Source organism: Thermobia domestica, chromosome 18, assembly GCF_964235325.1.
Source record: "Thermobia domestica chromosome 18, izTheDome1.hap1.1, whole genome shotgun sequence".
Taxonomy (NCBI): Eukaryota; Metazoa; Arthropoda; class Insecta; order Zygentoma; family Lepismatidae; genus Thermobia; species Thermobia domestica.
The window spans coordinates 125,840,558-125,866,636 of NC_137471.1; the positions used below are offsets into that span (position 1 = coordinate 125,840,558).

At 37.4% G+C, this 26,079-nt stretch overlaps 1 protein-coding gene across 1 annotated transcript in view; it reads right to left on the reverse strand.

Annotated features, from left to right (window-relative positions):
* Nucleotides 1–26,079, reverse strand: part of LOC145675234 (adenylate kinase 9-like) — a 296,882-nt gene that overhangs the window by 216,754 nt on the left and 54,049 nt on the right. Inside the window, exon 5 of the mRNA XM_081745616.1 lies at nucleotides 134–325. Within this exon, the coding sequence (XP_081601742.1) occupies nucleotides 134–325 (192 nt within the window). The remainder of the gene's footprint in view (nucleotides 1–133; nucleotides 326–26,079) is intronic.

Below are 26,079 nucleotides of genomic sequence, written 5' to 3' on the forward strand. Positions count from 1 at the left end.
GCTGCCTAGCTGCCTGTACGCTAGCGACGTCCATTATCGTCATTGTTTATTATTAGGAATTGATATGACACACTGAGAACATCTTTAACAACAGTGTCCCTGTTAGCCCTCTCTGTCCCCTAACTTGACTTACCTGAAACATCTGTACAGCTGATAATCTTCCATCCACCTTAATAACATAATCAGAATCACGTGAGTCCATGTACCTCTTAATTATTGGCAACATAGAATTAAATTTTATCAGCTCTGAGCGCACGTTACGGGGATAATTTTCTTGACGATGGACAGAGTAACGTGTGTTCAATTGATTCAGAACTTCTTTTTCCTGTAATAGATGGTATTAGTTCATATGATGGGCAGTTAATCGGTATATTGTGAAGATACTACGCAAAGTTAAACATGAAATCTAATACGAAATTTATGTATGTTAGATAATGTATGTTAGATAATAACAATAAATAAATCTGACAGCAAACAAGTTATCGATGATTTATAAAAACAATAAAACTAGCATTAGCATCAAATGAGATAATGCAAAAATACGTGGCTTATTGCGTCAAGTACTCTTAGTAAGGACCTCCAGTTGTGTCAAAATGCTATCTTGTGCAATGTTTGCAAGAAATTAGGTGGAACGAAATAATAATAATAATAATAATAATAATAATAATAATAATAATAATAATAATAATAATAATAATAATAATAATAATAATAATAATAACCGAGCGAAGTAGCTCAAGTGGTAGAGCGGTGGCTTCGGATTCGGGAAGTCGTGGGTTCGATTCTCGCTGCCGACCATCCTGACTGGGGTTTTCCAGGGTTTCCCTAAGTCCTATCAGGCAAATGCCGGGTTGGTACCTACTAAAACAAGCCCTGGCCGATACCTTCCTAAATCCTTTCCATTGTTGTTGTTGTTGTTAGATATCCAGTATAAAATGGCCTCTGAGCTGTATCTGGTGATTGTTAAATAAATAAATAAATAAATAAATAAATAAATAAATAAATAAATAAATAAATAAATAAATAATAATAATAAAACCAGTTTTTTTAAATCTAATAGTGTGAAAAGTTGCATTTAGATGTGAAAAGGACAAAATTAAATTTTAGGGTGTTTGAGGTACCTCAAACGCGAAAAAGTTAAATAAATTTGTTATTGCTTGTTCTATTTCAGCCTCTTTCACTCTTCTATTTGCGCGGGCAGCGGTGGCTCAGTGGTAGGGCGTTCACCATTGGTGCTTGGGGTCCCGGGTTCGATCCCAACCCCCGCCAAGTGGACTTTGTAGTGGACAAACACCGTGTGCGTAGGTTTCCTCGGGGTTCTCCCGTTTACTCCCACTATCTTCATTCCACCATTTAATTAATTACTTATCATAATCGTCTCCTTTAGCCTAACCGGCATAATCGTGGGACGTAAAACTCAGAGATTTCATTTCATTTCTTCTATTTGCACTCTAAGAACCTTGATTGTACTAGTTGGATATGTCTTTTTACTAAAGAAACTTTTATAGGAATTAGGAGAGTTTAAGTTTGTGGTAAGGATAAGAATGTTAAATCATAAGTCAAAAAAGTGCAAAAGAATCGTTTTTTTTTAAAAGAAACAAAATAACCACTGTATACAACAGGCGTCTCTGCCAGAAGGGGAAACAGGAAACACGTCTGTCCTAAATTTTTTCTATTAGAGAAACGGAAAGAAAGCTGAAAGCACTTATATGGAAGAAGTGAAGAAATATTAGAATGACTTGAATGTTATATTATGGTTAATTAGTAGTCTTACGTTTTGTATATAGGGAAACGTGGGGCATAATGGGGAAGCTAAGATATTTGCCTTTCCAAATTGGTAACCAATATCTCAATTGCAGTATTTTTTTGCGGTAGACACGTTGGACGTTTATTGTGATATTTCAACCAGCAAATACTTTCAAAAATATTGTTTTGGACCTTTTTGCTTAGCTTATTCCAAAAATGGCTCTTTTCCCCATTATGCCCCCTACGTGGGGCATAATGGAATATTGGATTTCAGTCAACCCTATTATGCCCCTACCCCATATTGCCCCGTACACTATTACATCTGTAATATCCAGCTGTAATATAGACTTATCATAAAACAACAATATAAGATTACTATTATACAACACAACTTGAATTTTATGAAATATTTATTAGACTCAATAATCAAATATAACAAAAGATGAGTACTCTTTTTTTTTTAAAAAAAAAAATGTTGATAATTACTTCAAACGGTACATTCTGAATTAGGCCTTATTAAGAAAAAGAAAAAAAATGTGATCATGGGGAATTGTACTACAAAGTTTATGCAGATTACATCGAATTATTGTCAGTTAAATCTTAATATTTCCTGACATCAAATCAACATAACCAAATTCCATATATAACCAAATCAATAACCAAATCAACATAACCATTGAAAATTCAGCATGAAAAACTTAAACAAAACTGCGTATTCGAATCTTATTTATAAATTTACACGAGGGAATCAAAAATAGACAAGTATACAGTACAGTCAGCGACAGAAAATGGAGGTTGGATACATAAGAAATGATAGCTTTTTCCAGTAGCAGAATAGTTTCACTGTATGTCTGATAGTTGGACAACCAACATGACAGCAAATACATGCCCGAAAACATAACATGCCAGGATATTCCTCCATTTGGAGGAAAAAGTATTACTATCTGAGAGCATCACTTAGAGAAACAACCACGAGATAAATCTGCAGAAAATCCATTTACTTTAAGATCAAAGAGATAGGAATTAATGCAAAGGAAACGAAAAGAATAATACGCATCATGCAGAGACCGAAAAAGTATGGAAAGCTAAACAAAATGAGAAAAGAAGGAAAGAGGGAAAGGAAAGAGCAAAAGACATGGGAATAAATTAAATTTTAACACTTAAGGATAAACAGTGTCCGTCTTTCCCCCTGACCCCATCGTGGGTTTTCTCCCTTCATAGGATAAATCTCTTTCAGTATCAAACGCGAACATCATTTATAGTGTTGAAAAAAAATTAACTCAGTCTAGGCCGAGACTCGAACCCTACACCCTTAGAATGACAGTCTCACGCGGTATCCACTTACCTACACAGGCTCTATCTACAAACAAGCTATTACCCGCGCTGTTATCAAACGTGTTAAATCAGCCATTGTCGGTGAGCCACTCCAGTTCCATTTGAAGTTTAAATTTTATTTACCTCACTTAGCCATCTATGGGTAGCCTTGGTTTCATAAAAAACATTTGTTCTGTAGATTAAAATCAAGAATGAATTAATCTGTACTCTTGGGAGCTTACTGGTGCACCAACATATCTATCTATCTATCTATCTATCTATCTATCTATCTATCTATCTATCTATCTATCTATCTATCTATCTATCTATCTATCTATCTATCTATCTATCTATCTATATCTATCTGTCTATCTATCTATCTATCTATCTATCTATATATATCTATATCTATATCTATATCTATATATATATATATATATATATATATATATGTGTGTGTGTGTGTGTGTGTGTGTGTCGAATTGATTTTGGATTAAAAGAGCGACTTCGTAAATTTACGGAACGCGTGTTAACACGACAGTAAGGACATCTCGTAACGTTGTTAGGTAACACACGCAGTGTAAATAAAGTTTCAAAACCAGAAGTCGGAAGATATGCCGTGGGTAAGTCGGTAAGACGTCTGCTTGCTGAGTGCAGAAATTCGGGTTCAAATCTTGGCTGTTACGTTTCTTTTCTTTTTTTTTTGTTCCGTTGAAAATACATTTCTATATTTTTGCGTTTGAAATTGCTTTCTTTCATTTTTTGTAGATTATCTTAAATTAGTGAAGGCCAAGTAAGGTCAGATTACATATATGTCTGCTTTATCTGTGTTTACAGTCCAGAGATGGAGTGAGTCAATTGGGTCAAGATTTGTGAGTAGGTCAGTGGATCGTGGGTCAACATGACGTGACTAACTGTGACACACCACCCCCCGTGACCTCTCTGACTCACACTGACCCTACGTTTTAAATTTTAAGGTCTCCCTCTTTATTCGGCCTCCCGCCTTATTATTAAATACAATGTATAGATAATTATTGAGTTGAGTTGATTTTGAGTTTAGCGCCCTTTTCAGCAGCGAGGCTATATGAGACGGGACCTACTGATTAACATAGAAACCGAAAAACGTGAGCTCCCGTTGGGAATCAAACCAGGGTCTTCCACGCCACAGGTATATAATAGTGTCTTATATAGCAGTTAATATTCTTGCTATAAAGTATCAAATAACTAAAAATTTGATGTAAATAAATGAGAAACCTAAAATATTGCAGATTACTGCAATTGCGATTTAATTCAATTTAAGCATTATACATCCATATGATTGTTAAAGTTGCTTTATAAAGATGCAGATTATGAATTATAGTAATTTTTTCAATGAAATGAAATTAAATTAAGTTTGACGTCCCATGCTTATGTCGGCTAGGTAAAGGAGACGGTGATGATGAGAAGTGAACGAAAATTGTGCAACGATGTAGGTAGGAGGAAACAGGAGAATCCTGAAGAAACGAACGCACACGGTGTTTCTTCACCACAAATCTGACTTTGTGCAAGCTGGGATCGAACCAAGGACCCCATGCACCAGAGGTGAACGCTCTACCACTAAGCCACTTTGGCCCTATAAAAAATACAACCATATTTATTCTCTCTCTCTCTCTCTCCATTTTTATATAGGTATCAGAAGCATGAATAATTTTCATTTTGGGGGGTGCGGTGGCTCAGTGGTAGAGCGTTCACCTCCGGTGCTTCGGGTCCCTAATTCGATCCCAGCTCGCGCCCTTTGGACTTTGTGGTGGACAAACGCCGTGCTGGTGGGTTTTCTCGGGGTTCTCCCGTTTCCTCCCACTTTCTTCATTCCACCATTTCACTCCTTTCTCATTATCACCGTCTCCTTTAGCCTAACCGGCATAACCATGGGACGTTAAACATAAAGATTTCATTTTATTTCAATTTTTGTTTTGAACGTATGGTTTCAAGTTGGTATTAAACTCAAAACTCTTATCTTAATGAGTTGAGTTGATTTGGAGTTTAACGTCTCTTTCAACAGCAAGACCATATATGACGTGGACATATTGATTAACGTAAAACCCGAACCATGTAAACTCCCGCCGTGTGGTGGTGATTGTGATTTTGAGTTTAACTGCCCGGTCAGCAGCGTGGCTATAGGAGACGTGGACCTACTGATTAACATGGAATACGAAACACATGAGCTCCCACCGGGAATCGAACCCGGGTCTCCCAGGATAAAGTCGTGCGTACGCTAACTCCCACCGGGAATTGAAATCTGTTCTCATTGTAAGAATGTTAACGTTCCTTATTTTACCGGTTTTTGTATAACTTCATGGACCAAATTTCACAGAAGTAAATCCCCACGGTAAGCAGGTTTGCATATCCAGACTCCTAAGTATGAAAACATTTACGCTCACTTCAACCTCAAACAATTCATGAATTGAAGAATAAAGGATAATATTCCAGATAAAGTATATGGTTTGAAAAATACCATATAGGAGAGGGACATATCAGTCCTTTCTGCTCATGGAGTTATTAAAACAGGATCATCGGGCAGTGGTCTTTACCATTGAAAGATATTGCTTCTAAAATATTTCCAAGTAACTTCCAATTTTCTTGTTCTTGTTGTGGGGCTCAATGGTAAACCGCTTACGCTGGTGCGTGTGGTCTTTATTGTTTCGATCCACGGGCAAGTAAGTTTGCGTTGGACAAGATCGTATCCGTAGGTTTTCTCAGGGTACTCCCGCTTTTTGCCACTTTTCATTCAACCAATTCTTCTATCATCATTGACTTGCTTTAAACATTGGAGAGGTCTTGGTTCCTTGAGCATTGCGGTGATGTAAGAAATCAGATTCGGTCCCAAGCATTTGGGTTGTGATGTAAACCTTTGCTGTGGTTCAGTCTCAGTATTTTATTACGCGAGGTAAAACCATCCATACAGTTATAAATGTTGTTTTATCTTACGCAACCAGGTATTGATATTGAGCCAATGCGGAACCTCATTTTTGGCGCTTTGAGGCCAGGAACTGACTTCGGACATTACGCTGTTTTCAAACGACTAGGATCTTTCCAATGTTACCATCCGCGTCCAACAACCCCATGTTTAAAAGGGGAATAGAAAGAGCCCGTGTCTAAAACTTCCGGACTCAGTTTCTTGACGTTCAAGTTTAGGGATCGACTTCTGACATCACAATTGTGCTCAACGGATCAAAACCTTTTAAATGCCGCCAACGCCGTCCAACAACTTCATCTTTAATAGGTGAATAGAAGGGACCCGAATCCATAACGTCAGGACCCCATTCCTTGAGTTGCGTGGCCTGGGCCAGACTTCTGACATTACTACTGCACTCAGGGGACCCGGGCCTTTCCAACGCTACCACTCGCGTCCAGCAACTCCATGTCTAACATGGTCGTCCTGACGTAGGAGAATCGACTCCATGCTGTTTTCATAATTATTCTCCAAATGGATTTGTATACAAGGTAGTTTGGCAAGTTTAGCAGCAGGTCTAAAATAAGCCTCTTGAGAGTGGCTCTTATTTGTTAAAGAATACATAACGATCGCTTTTGGCTGTTGCAATGGTCTGTCTAAGCGGCTTGATAAAAAAGAAAAAACAGCGTAGCATAACAACAAAAAGGTGTTTCTCTTATATGTTAAAAATAAAAGCACAGAAAGAAAAAGTCAAAGTTTGGTAAGGTGAGTGTCGGGGGACGCCGAATTCTACTTCGCCCCGGGCAACGAAATTTCTAGCTACGGCTCTGAACTCCAACACTTATCGGTCATTCAGAGTCTCATCCCTTACCTACAACAGCGTAGTTTGATTAACCTGTTATACCAAAACCTTTGGAAAGAACCTTTGAGTGTGACTTATTGATAGCTATGCAATATGTTGACAGAGTGCTAGTCTCCAGTTTAGCAACGAAGGTGCCCTTAGGCGAAATTTCACGTTGCTCTCTATTTTTGTCTGTGCCTTGTAAACCGTAACATTATGTTTAAAGGCAAGCAGAAACAACGTCAGTTGTTTAGTACTTCTTTGCAGAGCCACTGATAAGGCGTTTGTGTCTTTTACACAAATAATTTTTGCCTGATTGCTGTTTGAAGCCTTTTTGTATTATACACTATAAAACAACATATCCAGATTCAGAGAAATACACAGAAAGTTTAAAGAAGGGGGGTTAAAAATATCGTTATTATTCAGATGCTTTATTATTATTATTATTATTATTATTATTATTATTATTATTATTATTATTATTATTATTATTATTATTATTATTATTATTATTTTCTTGAGTACAGAGATACAAAGAACAAGAACTCCGTCACCATTAACATGGAAGCGAAAATGACTTCGAATTGGAAATAATAGATCAATGCATTTAATTTCGAGGAGAGGCTATAGGGCAGACACGGATGCAGGGAGCGATCGGGGCAATCGCCCCCCTCCCACGGAAGAGGAAGCTTTCTTATTTTATATATAAATAAAACCCATCCCAAAATTTGGAGCTCTTAAAACTAGCTATGTAGCAGTATTACAATCCACGCCCCCCCCCCAGAAGTCCGTTCTGGATCCGCCCCTGCTACAGGGGTACTTTAGAGTTCACTGCTTTTCCTTGCAATCCACGCTCATTGCTGGATAAGTATTATATTTTATTATATTATTTGTCAAATTGAGCGAAATAGTTTTACCACAGCGGCAAATTCAACAATTAGGTTTAGGAAAAACAACTCATTGGTTCAAACACACACAGAAAGAGAGAGTCCATTTGTTCGGGATGTTTTTTGAGGTTCGCGGCGTCTCCCAAGAAGAAATCTTGCTAAAACATATGTTGTTTTTAACAAGGAACGTAAATGGGTATCAGGTATATCAGTACTTCAAATGGAAAGCAAAAAGAAAAGAGAGATAAAGATGAGTAATTTCCTATACTGTATTTTTGGCATTGAAGAATACCGTTACTGTTTTATTGATCTACTGTACGCACTTCTGCGTTTTACTAACCAACCCACAATCATGCTATATATACCATATATCGGCTAGGTCCAATCTGCTGCCAATGCGCCTTTTCTTCAAGGAACATTTTTTTTATTATTACACGCTCAGAAACAAGGATAATCACCCGAAACCTGAGAAGATCTGGAGAATGACCCAGTAACAATAAACTGACAAAGGGAAGGAAATACAAAAGTGGAAAACTATTGTAATTCAAAGTCGAGGCATTTTTTCTTGCAATAACCGACCCTTCAAGTCGGGGGAAGTTTCTTGAAATAATAGTAATATATTTTTAACTTGCTCCTTATTTTAGCTTATGTAGTAATTTAAGACACAAAGATGTATCGCAATTTGCAATACATTTTTCAATTTGCAGTGCAAACATGTAAATGCAATGTTGCATTTCCATGTTTGCGCTGCATTGCATTCCCATTTGCACTGCAAACTGCGATGCGATACTCCATTTAAAAAATGCAAGGAGATTCCTGACCAGTTGTTCTTTCAGAAAAAATGTTCAGGGTGAGGGGAGCACTGCTGGTACTATTCTATTTATTATTGTATTATAGACGTAATATTTTGGTCTCCTCCGGGGGGCACTTTCAGAGCTCCGGGAGGGGGGCAGTGCCCCAAAAACATATCTGGAAGAAATACTGTTCCTGACACCAAGATAAGACAAAAGGTAATAACAAAGCTGGGCGCACAAATGCTTAATTTCGGAGTTATAGGCTGCCAAAAACATGAAGAAATGAACTTTAAAGGTCCATAGCTCCAAAACTAGGCGACCTACCGTAGTACGGTCAAGACCTTATTTAGGAACTAGAACGTGCGCTGTCCAAATATCCATATTTTAGAATTCTAACATACTTCTGCAACAATTTTTATACAGGTATTTGGTGAGTACTTCAAATTATATGCACATAGCAAAGTTCCTCTCTAAAAATTGTCGCATGTGTACTCTAGATTCTGAAACATTGTATTTTTGGATAGCGCACATATTAGTTTCTAAGTGAAGTCTTAACCCGACTACGATAGGTAGGGATGCGCACGAGACAAGATTTGAGGCTTTCTCGTCTCGAAAATGTGCTGTAAAAGTGATGTCTCGACTCGAAAAATGTATTCTTTTTTATTGCAAGAGCTGTGTCTCGACTCGAAATTTGTCAGGAAAATTCTGTCTCGACTCGTCTCGTGCGCATCCCTAACGATAGGTCCCATAGTTTTACAGCTATGAACCCTTAAAGCCCCGGATCCAGGATATGATCAAGGGAGCGACTAAATCACTGTTTGCCGCTTTATCCAGTGTAAAGCAGGATTGAAGCCTATTTTATCCAGTGTATACCTGAGTCCGCACCTGTATAATATAATATAATATATATATATATATATATATATATATATATATATATATATATATATATATATATATATATAACTGTTTCTGAGTGATTAGTTTCTTCAAAACTATTGTTAAAAATATGTGAAGAGTTTTGAGACATTCGAGTCGAATCAAGATTTTTACGAGCAGTCTCGATTCGACTCGAATTTTACAAATTGTGTCTCGACTCGTGCACATCCGGTTCGGTTCTCGGTTCGGTTCGATATTGAATAAGCTGTGAGCCAAGCCGCACAAGTCGTTGACAACCGTAGACCCAGGCAGAACAGTTTTAAACATGTTTTCCTGGCACGCTATAACTTTTAACAAATTTTGGCCCAAGCACGAATACTTGATCCTCCGGAACTCAAACCCAGAACCTCGTGAACGATGTCCTTGTGTCCTAGATTTCACGACTACCGAAATCGGCAGTTAACTAGTTTTTAGTATTCAGATGGAAACCGCCTATCTTTCAAGCTTAATTACAGAATTTAATAATAATAATAATAATAATAATAATAATAATAATAATAATAATAATAATAATAATAATAATAATAATAATAATAAGCTGTAGTGGAAGTAGCAACATTGATAATAATTATATTGTTTACTACACACAAGATTTGGCTCGATTTGGCTCGACTCGACTCGAAACTCGATCCAAATTCGAGTCCAGTTTCGAGTGGAGTCAGAAGAAATTTTTCGAGTCGAGTTCCCGAGTCGAGCTAAAAGATGTCTGTTTCGAGTCGAATCAAGTTTAAAAAAAAAACACTCGAACTCGCTCGTGCCCATCCCTAACCACTGCCCCTGAGTGCAGTAGTAATGTCAGAAATCAGGCTCAGACCACGAAGCTCAAGGAATGGGGTCCTGACGTTATGGGCTCAGGTCCCTTCTATTCACCTGTTAAAGATGAAGTTATTGGACGGCGTTGGCGACATTTCAAAGGTTTTCATCCGTTGAGCACAATGGTGATATCAGAAATCGATCCCTACTCTTGAACCTCAAGAAACTGGGTCCGGAAGTTTTAGACACGAGTCCTTTCTATTTCCCTTTTAAACATGGGGTTGTTGGACGCGGATGGTAACATTGAAAAGATCCTAGTAGTTTGAGGACAACGTAATGTCCGAAATCGGTTTCTGGCCTCAAAGCGCCAAAAATGTGGTTCCGAATTGGCTCAAAATCAATACCTGCTTGCACAAGATAGAACAACATTTATAGCTGTATGGATGGCTTTATCTCGCGTAATAAAATACTGAGACTGAACCACAGCAAAGGTTTACATCACAACCCAAATGCTTGGGATCGAATCTGATTTCTTACATCACCGCAATCCTCAAGGGACCAAGGCATCTCCAATGATTAAAGCAAGTCAATGATAGAAGAATTGGTTGAATGAAATGTGGGAGGAAGCGAGAGTACCTGGGAAGACCCACGAATACGACCTTGTCCACCACCAACTTACTAGGCCGGGAATCGAAACAATAAGGACCCCATGCACCAGAGATAGAGCTCTACCACTGCGCTATCGCGCCCAACGATTAAAGCGTCAATGCTAATAGAGAAGTTGGTGGAATGGAAAGTGTGAAGAAGCGGGAGTACCCTGAGAAAAACCACGAAGACGATCTTGTCAACAACAAACTTACTTGACTGGAGATCGAAACAATAAGGACCCCACGCACCAGAGGAAGCGCTCTACCACTGAGCCACCGCTCCCAATGATTAAAACAAGTTAATGATAATACAGGAATTGGTGGAATGAAGAGTAGGAAGAATCGGGAGTACCCTGAGAAAACCCACGGATACGATCTCATCCACCTCAATGTTAATTGGTCCACCAGAGGAAGCGCTATACCACTGAGCCACCGCGCGCAATGATTAAAGCCAGTCAATAATAATAGAGGAATTTGTGGAATGAAAAGTGGGAAGAAGTAGGAGTACCCTGAGAAAAACCACGGATATGATATTGTCCACTACAAATTTCCTTGGGTGGTGATCAAAACAATAAGGACCCCACGCAAAAGAAGAAGCGCTCTACCACTGAGCTGCCGTGCCGAATGATTAAAGCAAGTCAATGATAATAGTAGAATTGATGGAGTGAAAAGTGGCAAGAAGCGGGAGTACCCTGAGAGAAGCTACGGATACGATCTTGTCCACCGCAAACTTATTTGGCCGGGGATCGAAACAATAAGGACCCCACGCGCCAAAGTAAGCGGTCTACCATTAGCCACCGCGCTCAACAAGAACAAGAAAATTGGAAGTTACTAGGAAACATTTTAAGAAGCAATATCTTTCAATGGTAAAGACCACTGCCCGATGATCGTCTTTTAATAACTCCATGAGGAGAAAGCATTGATAAGTCTCTCTCCTATATTGTCTTTTTCAAACCACATACTTTATCCGGATACTATCCTTTATTCGTCATCCGGATGTAATCAGTTATCCGAATGTTCTATTATCCAGATATTATCCGTTATCTTAATTTTATAAATTATCCGGATAAATCCATTATCCGGATATTATCCGACATCCGGATAACATCCGTTATCCGGATCTTATCCGTCATCCGTTATCCATCATGCGGATAGTATCCGTTACCTCTATATTATCCGTCATTCGCTATTCGGATATTATCAGTCATCCATTATCCTAATATTATCCGTTATCCGTCATCCGTTTTGTTGTCCGTCAACCGGATATTGCAAATCCGGATAAGTTTCTATCCGATATCAGTATAAAAATTATCCAGATGTTACAATCCTTAATCACCATCGCAGGAGCTAAATATCTTCAAAGTCTGCTACACAAGAGCGGGGGCGGATCCAGTGGGCGATCATGGCGATAGCCTCCCAGAAAGGGAATATTTGTGTTTTTATATAGAAATAAAACCCATTCCAGAGTTTGGAGCTCTTAAAAGTAGCTCTAAATAGGAGTATTACCAACCACCGAGCCCCCAGAAGTCCATCGTAGATCCACCTCTGGACAAGAGAATGGGAAACACTTATTATTCACATTCAGTTTGCTCATCTCAACAAATAAACAATATTTTCTTTCACTTCTGCATTCTACTACTGCATTCTAGTGAACTGTAATGCCTTTTATGTTTAAAAATAATTATTCATTTTTCAATAATTGTCAATGTTTATAAGTTCAGTAATTCACCATGAATAGAGTCAACTAGAAGTGTTTTTGTAACGAAGAAATAACAACATGAACTGTGAAATATCTTCTTACAAACTGTCGAGAGTTGAGAGTCGACAAACTTTGCTCTTTCGTTTACCGATTACCTCGAAACTGCGGTAGCCAGAATTAGCCCAGGATAGGGGACTTATATTAAGAAAATGAAAATCTTAAAAAATGCAGAAATCTTTTAGTCTGAGAGAAAAACGAATGAAATCTTTAATTTCTAGTTCTGTTAGTCTTGTAGCTCTTAGTCCGTACCAAAGTACTGATAGAAATATGGCCAATGAATTATGACTATTTTGTAGAATATTCCACTTTAATATTACAGGAAATTCATCTTCCGGCTTGCTTGGTTGTGAAAAGTTATAGAGTGTATTGGTATTGGTATACTATGTAAAGTATGTGTACTGTCGCTGATTTGTGATAACAATCAGAAACAGAAGTAAAAGGTAAATTGCAGTAATAGTTTTCTGTTAATTTTTATATTCAAGGGGAGACGGAAAACCTACTTTTATCTTAACATTTGTTTTTCTTAAAATTTCTATTCGGGTTCACACTCTTCCCCCTCAACATTGAACAGGGAAATGGAGAACTTATTTAGAATTTGATTGTTGATTCCAGTATATTTCAAGCATCACTTCTCGGACCTGGACCTGTGATATGTCGATAAATCGCTATCGTCGATATATATATATATATATATATATATATATATTATCATATATCAACATTCGATATCGCGAATATATGGACATGAATATATCATTCGAAATTTTCGATATCGATATTCGGGGGGCGGCGAGGTATAAGGGGCCCCTAAGACTGGCGATGGATGAAGAAATTAAACTTACTTATTACAATATTGTTTTCTAATCATAATATCTTTATTACCACAAATTGCAATGTAAATACATCCACTTGCAAATTTGCAATATTATATGGTATAATTTCTTAGGCGCCAGAACTTTTCTGTTCCCTGAAAAAAGAAACAAAAAATCACGTGCAAAAGCAAGTGCTTCGAACTTTGAACTAGAATTTACCAAAAAAAACTTTTTTTTATTTCTCTCTCTTGGAGATTGATTGATTGATTTTGAGTTTTACGTCCCGTTCAGCAGCGAGGCTATATGAGACGTGGACCTACTGATTAAGGTGGAATCCGAACCACATGAACTCCCTCCGGGAATCGAACCCGGGTCTCGTTACAAATCGGAGGATAATAATGGGAAAACATACTTTATATTTTGTTTTCAGCTATGGATTTTAGATTTGCAATTGATATATTGTTCCGTCTTAGCCGAATTTGAAACAAAAGAAGTTTCCAATGAGTTATTCAAAGAAATGTTTTCCGCCTCCAAATGAAAATAGGAAGACACTTAGAGAAACTTATTATCGGGTTTTAAAACACAAACATATGATTGATAGAGTATCGACCTAAACCACTCGACCATTTTGCATGCTTTTGCAGGCTTTCTTTTAACCTTTGTGAAAGCAGTTTACTGTTCCATACTCGCTTTTGTTTATTGCGATACGACTATGAGTTCTCAGTGAATATTTAGACGTCACAGCTCTTGCAATGTATAAAAGTGTTTGTAGAATAAATCACATTCAATTTTACGTCCTAATAACATATGTAAATCAGGTTGAATTCATGAAATGATTGAGGTTGGAGTGAACGTAAATGTTTTCACACTTACAAGGAAGGGTCACGCAGTGGCTCCACTGAGATCGGAACGAGACCATTGTGTTTGCATTTTATATGTTATAACTAGATGGATCCCAAAGTTATACGTGCCACCGGGCGGAATATCGTGAGTTACAACATATTTTGTAATGTAAGAACTACAAAAAATTACCATGCAGAATAGTTTGAACCGTCATTTGTTCGGAAATTGTTGAGTAAGTGAAAAACTCTGCCAACACTTATCCCACCATTTTCAACGAGAAACTTTTTGTGGTAAGAAAAAAATGCCCCAGGGTCCCCCGCGGGGTCCCAGATGGGGTCCAACTCAAAATTTTCAAATGGCAAGGGGGGTTAAGTGGCATATCATTTGAAATCTGTTGTAAAATGAAAGAAAATGCAGCAAGTCTCGACTCTCTACAACAACCGTGTGCAAAAGGGCGACGGGTCAAAGTGTAAACAAAATCTTAATTGGAAAGTCCATGACTACCCCTATAAATCGGAAACGGTAAAACAAATGTGGAAACAGGAAAGAAAGCGTGGCATTATTTTCAAAGCACAACGTGAAAATGTCTTGTTCCAGGGTCCCCACATGGTCCCAGGTGGAGTCCAACTAAAAAGTTTCAAATGGCAAGAGAGGTAGGACATCGTTTGAAAGCTCTTGTTAAGTGAAAGAAGATGGAGCACGTCTCGACTTTCTCCGACAATCCTGTCCAAAATTGCGGCGGGTAAAAATATAAGCAAAAGCTTAATTGAAAATCTATGGCCACCTTGAATCCAAGAGACAGCTTAAAACCTATATCGAAAGGATAGGCATACCAAACTGCTGAAGCTAGGAAAACCAAATTTGGCATGAATGTTGATCAGTGGATGACGAAAAGATGCGAAATGTTCAAAAAACGAAACGTCTTGAGTTCAAAATGCCATAGTATGTATCGAACCCATGTCCAGCTCAAACCACTGGTGTTGGAGGTAATCCAATATGGCTGCCAGCGTGAAAAATGAGTTTGTATATAAATATGTTATTTCTTGGAATACCGTAATTAAACCAACAAAGTTTGGCGCAACTCGAAATACTGAAATGACTTACACATGGTTTGGTACTACTCGCCAATCTTGCAAATGATTTATTTATTTATTTATTTATTTTTATTTTTATTTTTTTTTGTATATTTGGTATTGCTTGGAGTATTGTGATCAAACCAACGAATGACATACAAATGTAACCGCCACGAATGCGCAGTTACGAATTACAATAGAGCCACCCACCTACTGGTGCAGCAAGTCCTTTATGCATGAACTACGTATGACAAAATTAGAGGAAGTCAGAGTTGTGTGTTCATCGCATATTCGTTATATTAAAGTAAATGATGGCGAGGGAACCAAACAAAACATATATGTGTTGTTACCGAATGAAATTATAGTTGAGGTGAATCGAAATTCAATTGTTCTTTAATCTTCCTATTGTTTCTAAATATATAATAGAGAAAAATAGAGATTTAAATTTGTACTGTTATGAACGACATAAGTTTTAACCGGCCATTTTGGATTCGAGGTGGCCATAGTTTATCAAATAAGCTTTTGATTACTTTTTGACCCGCCGCAATTTTGGACAGAGTTGTCGTAGAGAGTAGAGACTTGCTCCATCTACTTTCATTTAAGAAGATCTTGCAAACGATGAGCTACTTAACCCCTCTTGCCATTTGAAACTTTTTAGTTGGACCCCACCTGGGACCATGTGGGGACCCTGGGACAAGACGTTTTACCTTAAATTTTTGTACTTTGAAAATAATGCCACACTTCCTTTCCTATTTTCACATTTTTCACCGTTTCCGATTTATAGGGGTGACCATTGACTTTTCAATTAAGTTTCTGTTTACATTTTGACCCTCCGCCATTTTGCACAGGGTTGTCGTAGAGAGTCGAGACTTGCTGCATCTTCTTTCATTTTGCAACAGCTTTCAAACGATGTGCTACTTAATCCCTCTTGTCATTTGAAAATTTTGAGTTGGACCCCATGTGGGACCCTGCGAGGATCCTGGGCAAACTTTTTTATCCGAAAAAGTGTGTTCTTGAAAATGACGGGATACATATTATCCGAGTTTTCCATTTACCCAACCGTTTCCGAACAAATGATTCGGTCAAAATATTCTGCCAGCTTTGTAGTTCTTACATTACAAAATATATTGTAACTCACGATATTCCGCTCGGTGGCACGTATAACTTTGGGATCTATCTAGTTATAATATATCAAATGAAAACACATTTGTCTCGTTCGGATCTCAGCGGAGCCACTGCGTGACCCTTCCTTGTTAGGAGTCTGGATATGTAAACCCGCTTAACGTAGGGATTTATTTCTGTGAAATTTGGGACATGGCGAATAAATACGAGTGAGCTTGGAAATGTGAAAGTTCATCTGAATTTGTTTTACAATCACTTCAAAATACAACTTTATATATACTTTTAAAAAGCCATCCCTATTTTGAAAAAAAAATTACTGTACTTAGGCTCGAACCGCCGCCCTCCGGTTCTAGAACTTTAACAGCGCTATTAAGCACGCTTGACCACAGAGGCAACTCACGAAAATGCGTTGTGATATAGCTAATAGAATAGCTCCAAGCGCAGGTTTACACTTGGAATTTTAAATAGCCAGTTTCTGTCTTTTTCAGTAATTCCAACTGAAGATATTGACTGATTTCCCATATTGGAACTTTGCGTGAAGTGTGAATTGTATGTTCATCTCAAAATGCACTATTTTCTGTTCTTTCAATTTTACGTATTTGCGAGTGTTCCTAAGACCTGTTGTGTGCAGCGATTTTCACACAGTTAAGCGTTTTACTAACCCCCGGAGGCATAATATGTTAAACGTAGGCAGCATTCTGTTGTTATCATAGTAGTCACTTGTAAAGGCACACCTAGTATTAGTTTTACATTTTTGTTCTTGTGTTGACCTTGAAGGACCAACAAATGCCTTTCGTGAAGCTACAAGTTTTCTTTAACTTTATACTTTATAGCAAGAATATTAACTGCTATATAAAACACAATTATATACTGTGGCGTGGGAGACCCTGGTTTGATTCCCAACGGGAGCTCATGTGTTTCGGATTACATGTTAATCAGTAGGTCCCGTCTCATATAGCCTCGCTGCTGAAAAGGGCGCTAAACTCAAAATCAACTCAACTCAATAATTATCTATACATTGAATTTAATAATAAGGAGGGAGGCCGAATAAAGAGGGAGACCTTAAAATTTAAAACGTAGGGTCAGTGTGAGTCAGAGAGGTCACGGGGGGTGGTGTGTCACAGTTAGTCACGTCATGTTGACCCACGATCCACTGACCTACTCACAAATCTTGACCCAATTGACTCACTCCATCTCTGGACTGTATACACAGATAAAGCAGACATATATGTAATCTGACCTTACTTGGCCTTCACTAATTTAAGATAATCTACAAAAAATGAAAGAAAGCAATTTCAAACGCAAAAATATAGAAATGTATTTTCAACGGAACAAAAAAAAAAGAAAAGAAACGTAACAGCCAAGATTTGAACCCGAATTTCTGCACTCAGCAAGCAGACGTCTTACCGACTTACCCACGGCATATCTTCCGACTTCTGGTTTTGAAACTTTATTTACACTGCGTGTGTTACCTAACAACGTTACGAGATGTCCTTACTGTCGTGTTAACACGCGTTCCGTAAATTTACGAAGTCGCTCTTTTAATCCAAAATCAATTCGACACACACACACACACACACATATATATATATATATATATATATATATATATATATATATATATATATATATATAGATATATAGATAGATAGATAGATAGATAGATAGATAGACATATAGGTGAGGTGATTTTAGTTTAGCGTCCCTTTCAGCAGCGAGGCTATATGAGACGTGTACCTACTGATTAACGTGGAATCCGAACCACATGAGCTCCCGCCGGGATAGACATATAGATATAGATAGATAGATAGATAGATATGTTGGTGCACCAGTAAGCTCCCAAGAGTACAGATTAATTCATTCTTGATTTTAATCTACAGAACAAATGTTTTTTATGAAACCAAGGCTACCCATAGATGGCTAAGTGAGGTAAATAAAATTTAAACTTCAAATGGAACTGGAGTGGCTCACCGACAATGGCTGATTTAACACGTTTGATAACAGCGCGGGTAATAGCTGGTTTATAGATAGAGCCTGTGTAGGTAAGTGGATACCGCGTGAGACTGTCATTCTAAGGGTGTGGGGTTCGAGTCTCGGCCTAGACTGAGTTAATTTTTTTCAACACTATAAATGATGTTCGCGTTTGATACTGAAAGAGATTTATCCTATGAAGGGAGAAAACCCACGATGGGGTCAGGGGGAAAGACGGACACTGTTTATCCTTAAGTGTTAAAATTTAATTTATTCCCATGTCTTTTGCTCTTTCCTTTCCCTCTTTCCTTCTTTTCTCATTTTGTTTAGCTTTCCATACTTTTTCGGTCTCTGCATGATGCGTATTATTCTTTTCGTTTCCTTTGCATTAATTCCTATCTCTTTGATCTTAAAGTAAATGGAATTTCTGTAGATTTATCTCGTGGTTGTTTCTCTAAGTGATGCTCTCAGATAGTAATACTTTTTCCTCCAAATGGAGGAATATCCTGGCATGTTATGTTTTCGGGCACGTATTTGCTGTCATGTTGGTTGTCCAACTATCAGACATCGAGTGAAACTATTCTCCTACTGGAAAAATCTATCATTTCTTATGTATCCAACCTCCAGTTTCTACTGTCGCTGACTGTACAACTATTATGTCTAAAGTAGATGCGAAACATTGGTAGAATCATGCTTTTTCTAACAGAATTTACAATAGTATTCAATTTCATCGTCATCGCTAACAACCACGGCATACGAATTGTGCGCCCACTGATGCCATCTCGTGCATGAAATCCAACCCTCATTAGATTTGGACCAAAGGTTGCCACAATGAAGACAAGTTGCGTCATCGTCTTCTTCATCGGACGAGCTTGATGACTCTTTAACTAGTTTCCTTTTTCGATCATTCTTTGGTAGACCTCTGTTTGACGTTGGTGGCGCTATAATACGTTTCTTTCTATACACCTTTGATTGTTTGGAATTTGCTTGAGCAAATTGAAGTTCCTTTTTGTACGGAGATGCAGTTAATATGGCTGTTTTACCCTTTTACGGTTTGTATGTTTTGTCGCTTGCTTAATTGTTAGAATAGCTATTATGTTTTGAGGCGAAGCAGAAGGAAAACTTGATGTTGATGGAGTTTGTTCTTTGTAAGAGCATCCGGGAATTTCTGCGTCAATCAAAGATTCAGATGTATTCGACTGTACGCTTTGTGTGTGTGGTTTGAAGAGGGATTTTTTAGGTGCAGTTAGTGTATGGTTTTTATTTCCTACTGACTCAGTGACGTTTCTATGTCTGTTTCATCTGCAGGTAGAAAGTCTTCATCTGTGAACACGTTCATGTCCAAAGGCCAAATTCCAGTTTTCTTGAAGGCGTTAATTGCGTTCATCATTGATGCTGCTCGAAAAATGCAGGGCCAAAGAGTTGAGAGATGACTTGGAGCGTAACAACTTTTGGGTAATTGGTTTTAATCCATTTTCTAACTTCATCTTTATAGAACTTGCTGAGTGGCCTCATAAAGCCGACGTCAAGGGGTTGAAGTCGGTGAGAGCAATGAGGAGGCAGACAAAGCAAAACTACTCCATTTTCTCTTGCCATGTCAATTAAGTCCAAGTTTTTAGTGTGGGTGCTATGACCATTCAGAAGAAGAAGAACTGGTTTACTTGTAGACGGTACTAAAAACATTAGGAATTTCTTGAACCATTTGAGAAAGAGTTCTTTTCTAATCCATCCAGTAGCACTAACTTCTGCCCATGATCCAGGTGAAAGGCACATCTCAAATTTCCGCTGCATCCTTGCTCTAGGATAAATCATCATAGGTGGCATGTAAGCTTCAGTAGCTGAACAACAAATTACTGCAGTAACCGTTTCTCCTCTCTGTTAAAGCTCCAACTTGACGTTTTCCTTTTTCTGCGACAACCCTTGTATGTCCTTTAGGATTCACGGCTATTCCGGTTTCATCTACATTATAAATATTTTCTGCAGAGAGAAAATTGAAATGAAATGAAATCTTTGAGTTTTACGTCCCACGATCATGCCGGTTAGGCTAAAGGAGACGCTGATGATGAGTAATGAATGAAATGGTCGAATGAAGAAAATGGGAGGATCCAGGGTTTTCTCGTTCCTTGTTACAATGCCGCTCCAGCGTAGTTTGTGGAACGTTGAACTGCCGGGAAGCTTTATAATATCCCATTTCACCACGTATTACACTCTCGATGGCCGTCTTCATCTTTTCTTTCTCCCAATTTTGCCTCGCTGATTTCCTTCTATGTGCTAAAATGACAGCAAACACGAGCTTATGCAATCCCAGCATTAACAAGAAATGTTTCGAGCTGGATAGTAAACTACACAATCGATAGTCTTACGGGGCATAATGAGGGAATGGGGCAAAATGGGGTGATTGCAATACCGTTTTGCCCCAGATGAGTTGTAGTGTTAAATCAACGAGTATCTCTGTTGTAACATACAATCCGTAAACCTCAAAAACACGCAACAAACATAAAAGAAATATTCTTTCAAGATATCAATAGTTTAAAAGTGTGCAATAAATAACTTGCCTTATCTTGACAAAAGTAAAATCCCAATGGTTATATGCTATAGCACGAAAACAAAGAACTGACACACAGCACTGTTCCTTTTCAACTGATAAGAACGCTGCTCAAGCACAACACCCCTTCCTCCTTGAGAATCTTGTTTAGGTACTTATCGCTAGATTGCAGTTAATTACAGTTCAAAAAATACCGATACCCCGTTATGCCCCCTGCCCCGTTGTGCCCCACGTTCCCCTACCATTATGAAACTTGTCTTATGAGAAGGAATTATTTTTTCAGGTATCGTGGCATGATGAAAGTTAAACAACTGAGATAGAGGAAGGTTATAATAGTATTAAAGTATATAAAAGTATGATATGGATAGTATTAAAATATTTAATTGTCATGACGAGATTAAGATGTTCAACGCCAATGATAAGAAAATAAGACACAAAATGCAAAAGTTGTCAAATCACAATTTGTGCTAACCAAGGTGGAGTCTCACTGAAAAGTATATCTAAGAGGAAAAGTAGGTGGCAACAAGTTAGATAATGAAAAAGTTATAGATAAGGGCGTAAAAATTAGATTCATTTGAAATTTCGAAGAAAAGTCTGAGTTAAGACAAACTGACAATTGGGGAAGCATTTTGAACTTTGCGAGTAAAGGCATTTTATCATTAATTTAGTACAGCAAAGAAGCATGGGTTATAGAAGAAACTTTGGAGAACTAGAGAAATATTTATTTATCTGTATATACATTGAGAAAAAAATGTAGGTGGCGTACTTAAAAAGATAGGTTACATGCGTAATTCCTGTAGTTTTTGGACTTAACGTACAGCAGACGTATAACTGAAAACGCATGTTTTATAATACTTTCTGTATAAGTGTTCCATCTATACGTACTTTCCGTATGAAAAAATGTGGGTGGTCAGGATTTCACATACAAATGGACGTATATAACATATAGCTGACGAAGGTAACTTAAGTATATGCATGTGATATACGGAATGTAGCATGCGGATAACGTATGCTCCGTACTGATTTCTATAGCAAGCAAGAGGATACCATATATTTGTACAATACCACTGTCCGGAGAACGGATTTCTCTCTGTGTATTTCTAGGGATTATTGGCATCTACAGCCGTAAGCCAGTCACGTGTGAGGGATGATGTCCCTCAGCGAGCACGCAATCCACGAAATGGGAAGTCGGAGGAAGAAATGAAGAGTCCTGGGATCTTTGGTTAGGAACCTCTGATCACGCCTGATAAAACTATTACACGTTTCCAACCGAATATCCTCAACGGAAACGAAACCTGAGACTGCTCACACCTAAAATGAGAATGTTAGTGACTACGCTACGCGAGGTCACCTACTTAACGATAAGTATGGAAACAAAATTGGTCTAAAAATGTAAAAAAAAAAAAAAAAAGTGTAGATTTTTGAACTGTAAATTAGGAAGGAGAATCGAAAAAAAGACGGAAATATAAATAGTAGGTCTAGCCTAAAAGTACGTATACAGACCTGCATCGATCAAGTATGAATCTTTAATTGATTGATTGATTTATTTGCTTCGATTTTTCTGAGCTTGAAGTATAAGTGAAAATAAATTAAGAACAAATAATGAAGAAACTAACTTAACCTGTATGGATAAAATAAGCAAATGATATAAAATGCCATGATTCAATCAGTACGGAAATTTATACCCACTTTTGGACTACCCTGTACAATAGATTTGAAGATGCCAAAACGAATGAAATTAGAATAATCTGTATTTATATAAATTCTATGCAAATATAAAGGAAACAAGAAAAAACTACTACGATGATATATAAACCATGGGCGTCTCTGACGGTGGTATCAATGCTGAAAGTATTTAGACCTATGTGGAAGAAGTAAAAATATAGGCAGAACAAATTAAAGTTATGTCTGTTCTTAAATATTAGGTATGTTTGCCTGACGTGTGTCACTTTGAAAGAAGGATTTTTTTTAAGTTACGCTTTTTGGTTAGTCAAACTAGTCTCGGCTGCACGCACACAATTTTTTCATTGCTTAACCAGCAACAATGGTTTTTCATGATGAAGGGAGACTGGAGAAGAGAAGGAAAGGATGTATAGAAAGTTTATCTGGGAATTAAGAAGGGAATTCTACAAACACAGGGAAATATACAATAGAAACGAAGGTAACAACAAGAATTTAATAAGATAGAGAATTTTGAATATTATATATGAGAGTAAATTTCAAGCGAATACTGTAGAAGGATAACAAGTGACAACTCCTATGACAATATAGAAACTAAAGATAAAAATGAGTGTTTAATGAGCGAATTGAGTTTAAAGAAGATGGAAAGAATATATTGAGGATTCGGATGACAGCAAAAATAAATTGTACTTTTAGACATTAAAACGGAAAACGAAATAATCTAGGATGGTTCATTCGAAAAGTTCAAAAATACATAGCAAAATGAAGAAAAAAAGGGTAGATAATATACATTTGAGTTTATTAAGAATACAGAAGAAGAATGAAAATCAAAATTTCAAAATTCGAAATCAAATCAAGTGTCATCGTAAGATTTCCTTCAGAGAGTTAAGATTTTGTTAGCTAAAAAATCGAAATATATGAGGACTATAAAACTACACTGCTGGAAATGCGTTTAAGAACACTGAGCAGAAATTCACCGGTAGGAATGTTAAGGTGAAGAAATTACCTGAGAACTATGTTATACATAAACTTAATTTTTTTTTCGGCAAGTAGTCTACCAGTGATGGAAGAAAGTTATAATGAATTGTGTTATTAAAGGTAGAAAGAGCGGATGTCATTAGTAAAGCATATTCAAGTTTACTCAAAATTTTAACGTAACTTTAGTTAGTGTCTACTAACATTCTAGTCTTCCCCGTCCCCCCAATTTTAATGTCCCAGAGACGCCCATGATGTAAACGAAAGATGAAAATTAGCAACGAACAAATGCAGCTTGAGATGATGGAAAGAATACATTGAGTAACTCAAGTAGCATCCCATTTACCTCATAATTTTAACTTAGTACTAGTCTACAAGAATTCCTTTAGTCATTCCCCTCAATTTTTAGATGCCTGAGACGCCTAAGTTGTATACTAAGAATTATTACTCCGTTATTCTCCCATAAACGTTTGTTCTTTCAATAGAAGGTCATAACAAGCACAATCAAGTGAAACATTACCAATTTTCGATTCTAATGAAATGGTAATGTTATCTTTTTTTATCTAAGGGGGGCGCGGTGGCTCAATGGTAGAGCGTTCACCTCCGGTGCTTGGGGTCCGTGGTTCGATCCCAGCTCGGGCCGTGTGGACTTTGTGGTGAACAAACACCGTGCTCGTGGGCTTTCTCGGGGTTCTCGCGTTTCCTCCCACTATCTTCATTCCACCATTTCACTCATTATCACCGTCTCCTTTAGCCTAACCGGCATAAGCGTGGGACGTTAAAGTTAAGGATTTCATTTCATTTTTCCTTTTTATCTCAAATTTACACAACAATAGACTTAAGTCTTTAAAAAAACTAATAATTTACTATTTCTTTATAACTATGGGAATGTAGTTTGATTTCATTAAGTTCAGAAATAAAACACAATTCAAATCAATTTTAAATATTTGGCACGGCGAAAATATAAGGAAAGGTTAAGGCAAGAATTATCTTTGAACGGACTTAAAGATATCTTTGGTGCATGTGTTCCTGATTGTTGTATAGGGACTTTACCTTTTGTAGTCGATGAAGTCCCATCGTGCAATCGATAGAATGGACTCTCTTAGAGCACGCGATGTCTCCCTAACCAACTGATCGTCAAGACCCCGAACGTCTCACATCCTCCTGGTTTTGTTAATCTTCCATTTCCAGGGTTAAGTTGAAACTCAGACTCTATCCTCCTCGTAATCCCAAATATGGGACGATGGTGCCCAAACTAGCACCTCTCATATTAGTAATGAAAACCAAACGTCAGCTTCGATCCTCAGCAAAACGTGTCCGGGGATTGACCACACAAGCGGACAAAAAACCCGATAGAAATTGTGGTGTTTAAGCAAAAAGGCTTGAATGCGACATCAGACTAATAACACGAAAGACACGCGGCTCAGCAAGTTATTACTTTCTTGTTGACGACCAAAACAGGAACTTCTAAATCAATAATTCAGCATTTCTCGAGAATGCAGACCTATAGGGAAATCGGAACAGACAGGGAAATAATGAACGAATCCAGAAGTAGAAAATGAACTAACTTTGCGGAAGTTTTGGTAGGAAAGGATATTTGCCTCATGTGCAAGCGTTTATTGTTAACAGAAAAAGAAGAAGAAAAATACAGCGTGCTCATCGACCCTTGAGACAACAATAGTTATGATAAAAAAAAGAAAAAGAAATAAAATATTCTTCATGCAGGTACGTTTGTTCTTTACTCCATACCCCCATAAATGTTTGTTCTTTCAATAGAAGGTCATGACAAGCACAATCAAGGTTTCTATAATTAAAACAAAAGATTAAAAGAGACTGAAATAGAACAATAAATGGTAAAATTATGAAACTTGATCGTATTTACAGCACGTTATAGCATGATCCGATTGTTCTAAAATTTCATTTTTGTCATTTTCACATCAAAAGACTAGCTATTTTACAACTACTTGACAAGTTTTGATGACATTCGTACTGGTAATACAAGCCACATTACTCACCGGCTTTGTAGAAGGTAGCTATTCTCTGAGATAAGGAATTTAAACCTCCTCACTGGAAGATATATCACATATCCTATATCATAGTTGACTTACCAAATAAATGGAAAGCACAGTCGAGTTTACTTTGAATTCCATGGTTGACATGCATCAAAGTGATCCTGTCACATCAGTAGATGAACGATAGTTTTCAGGTTTCAAAGGTATCTTAGTAAACGTAATGTTTGTCAGATTGTTCATTATCATATATCCTGTCCAGATTTATGTTCATGATACTAACGTTTCTATAATGTGTAATATAAGTTACGTTTTCTTTCTTCATTTTGATGTGTTATAGTTGATGATATTGGAAAAGTCATGCTTATTAATTAGTGCTATATACAGTCCTTAGGTAGATTAACACATATAATAAGAGCGTCTTACAAATTATGAAC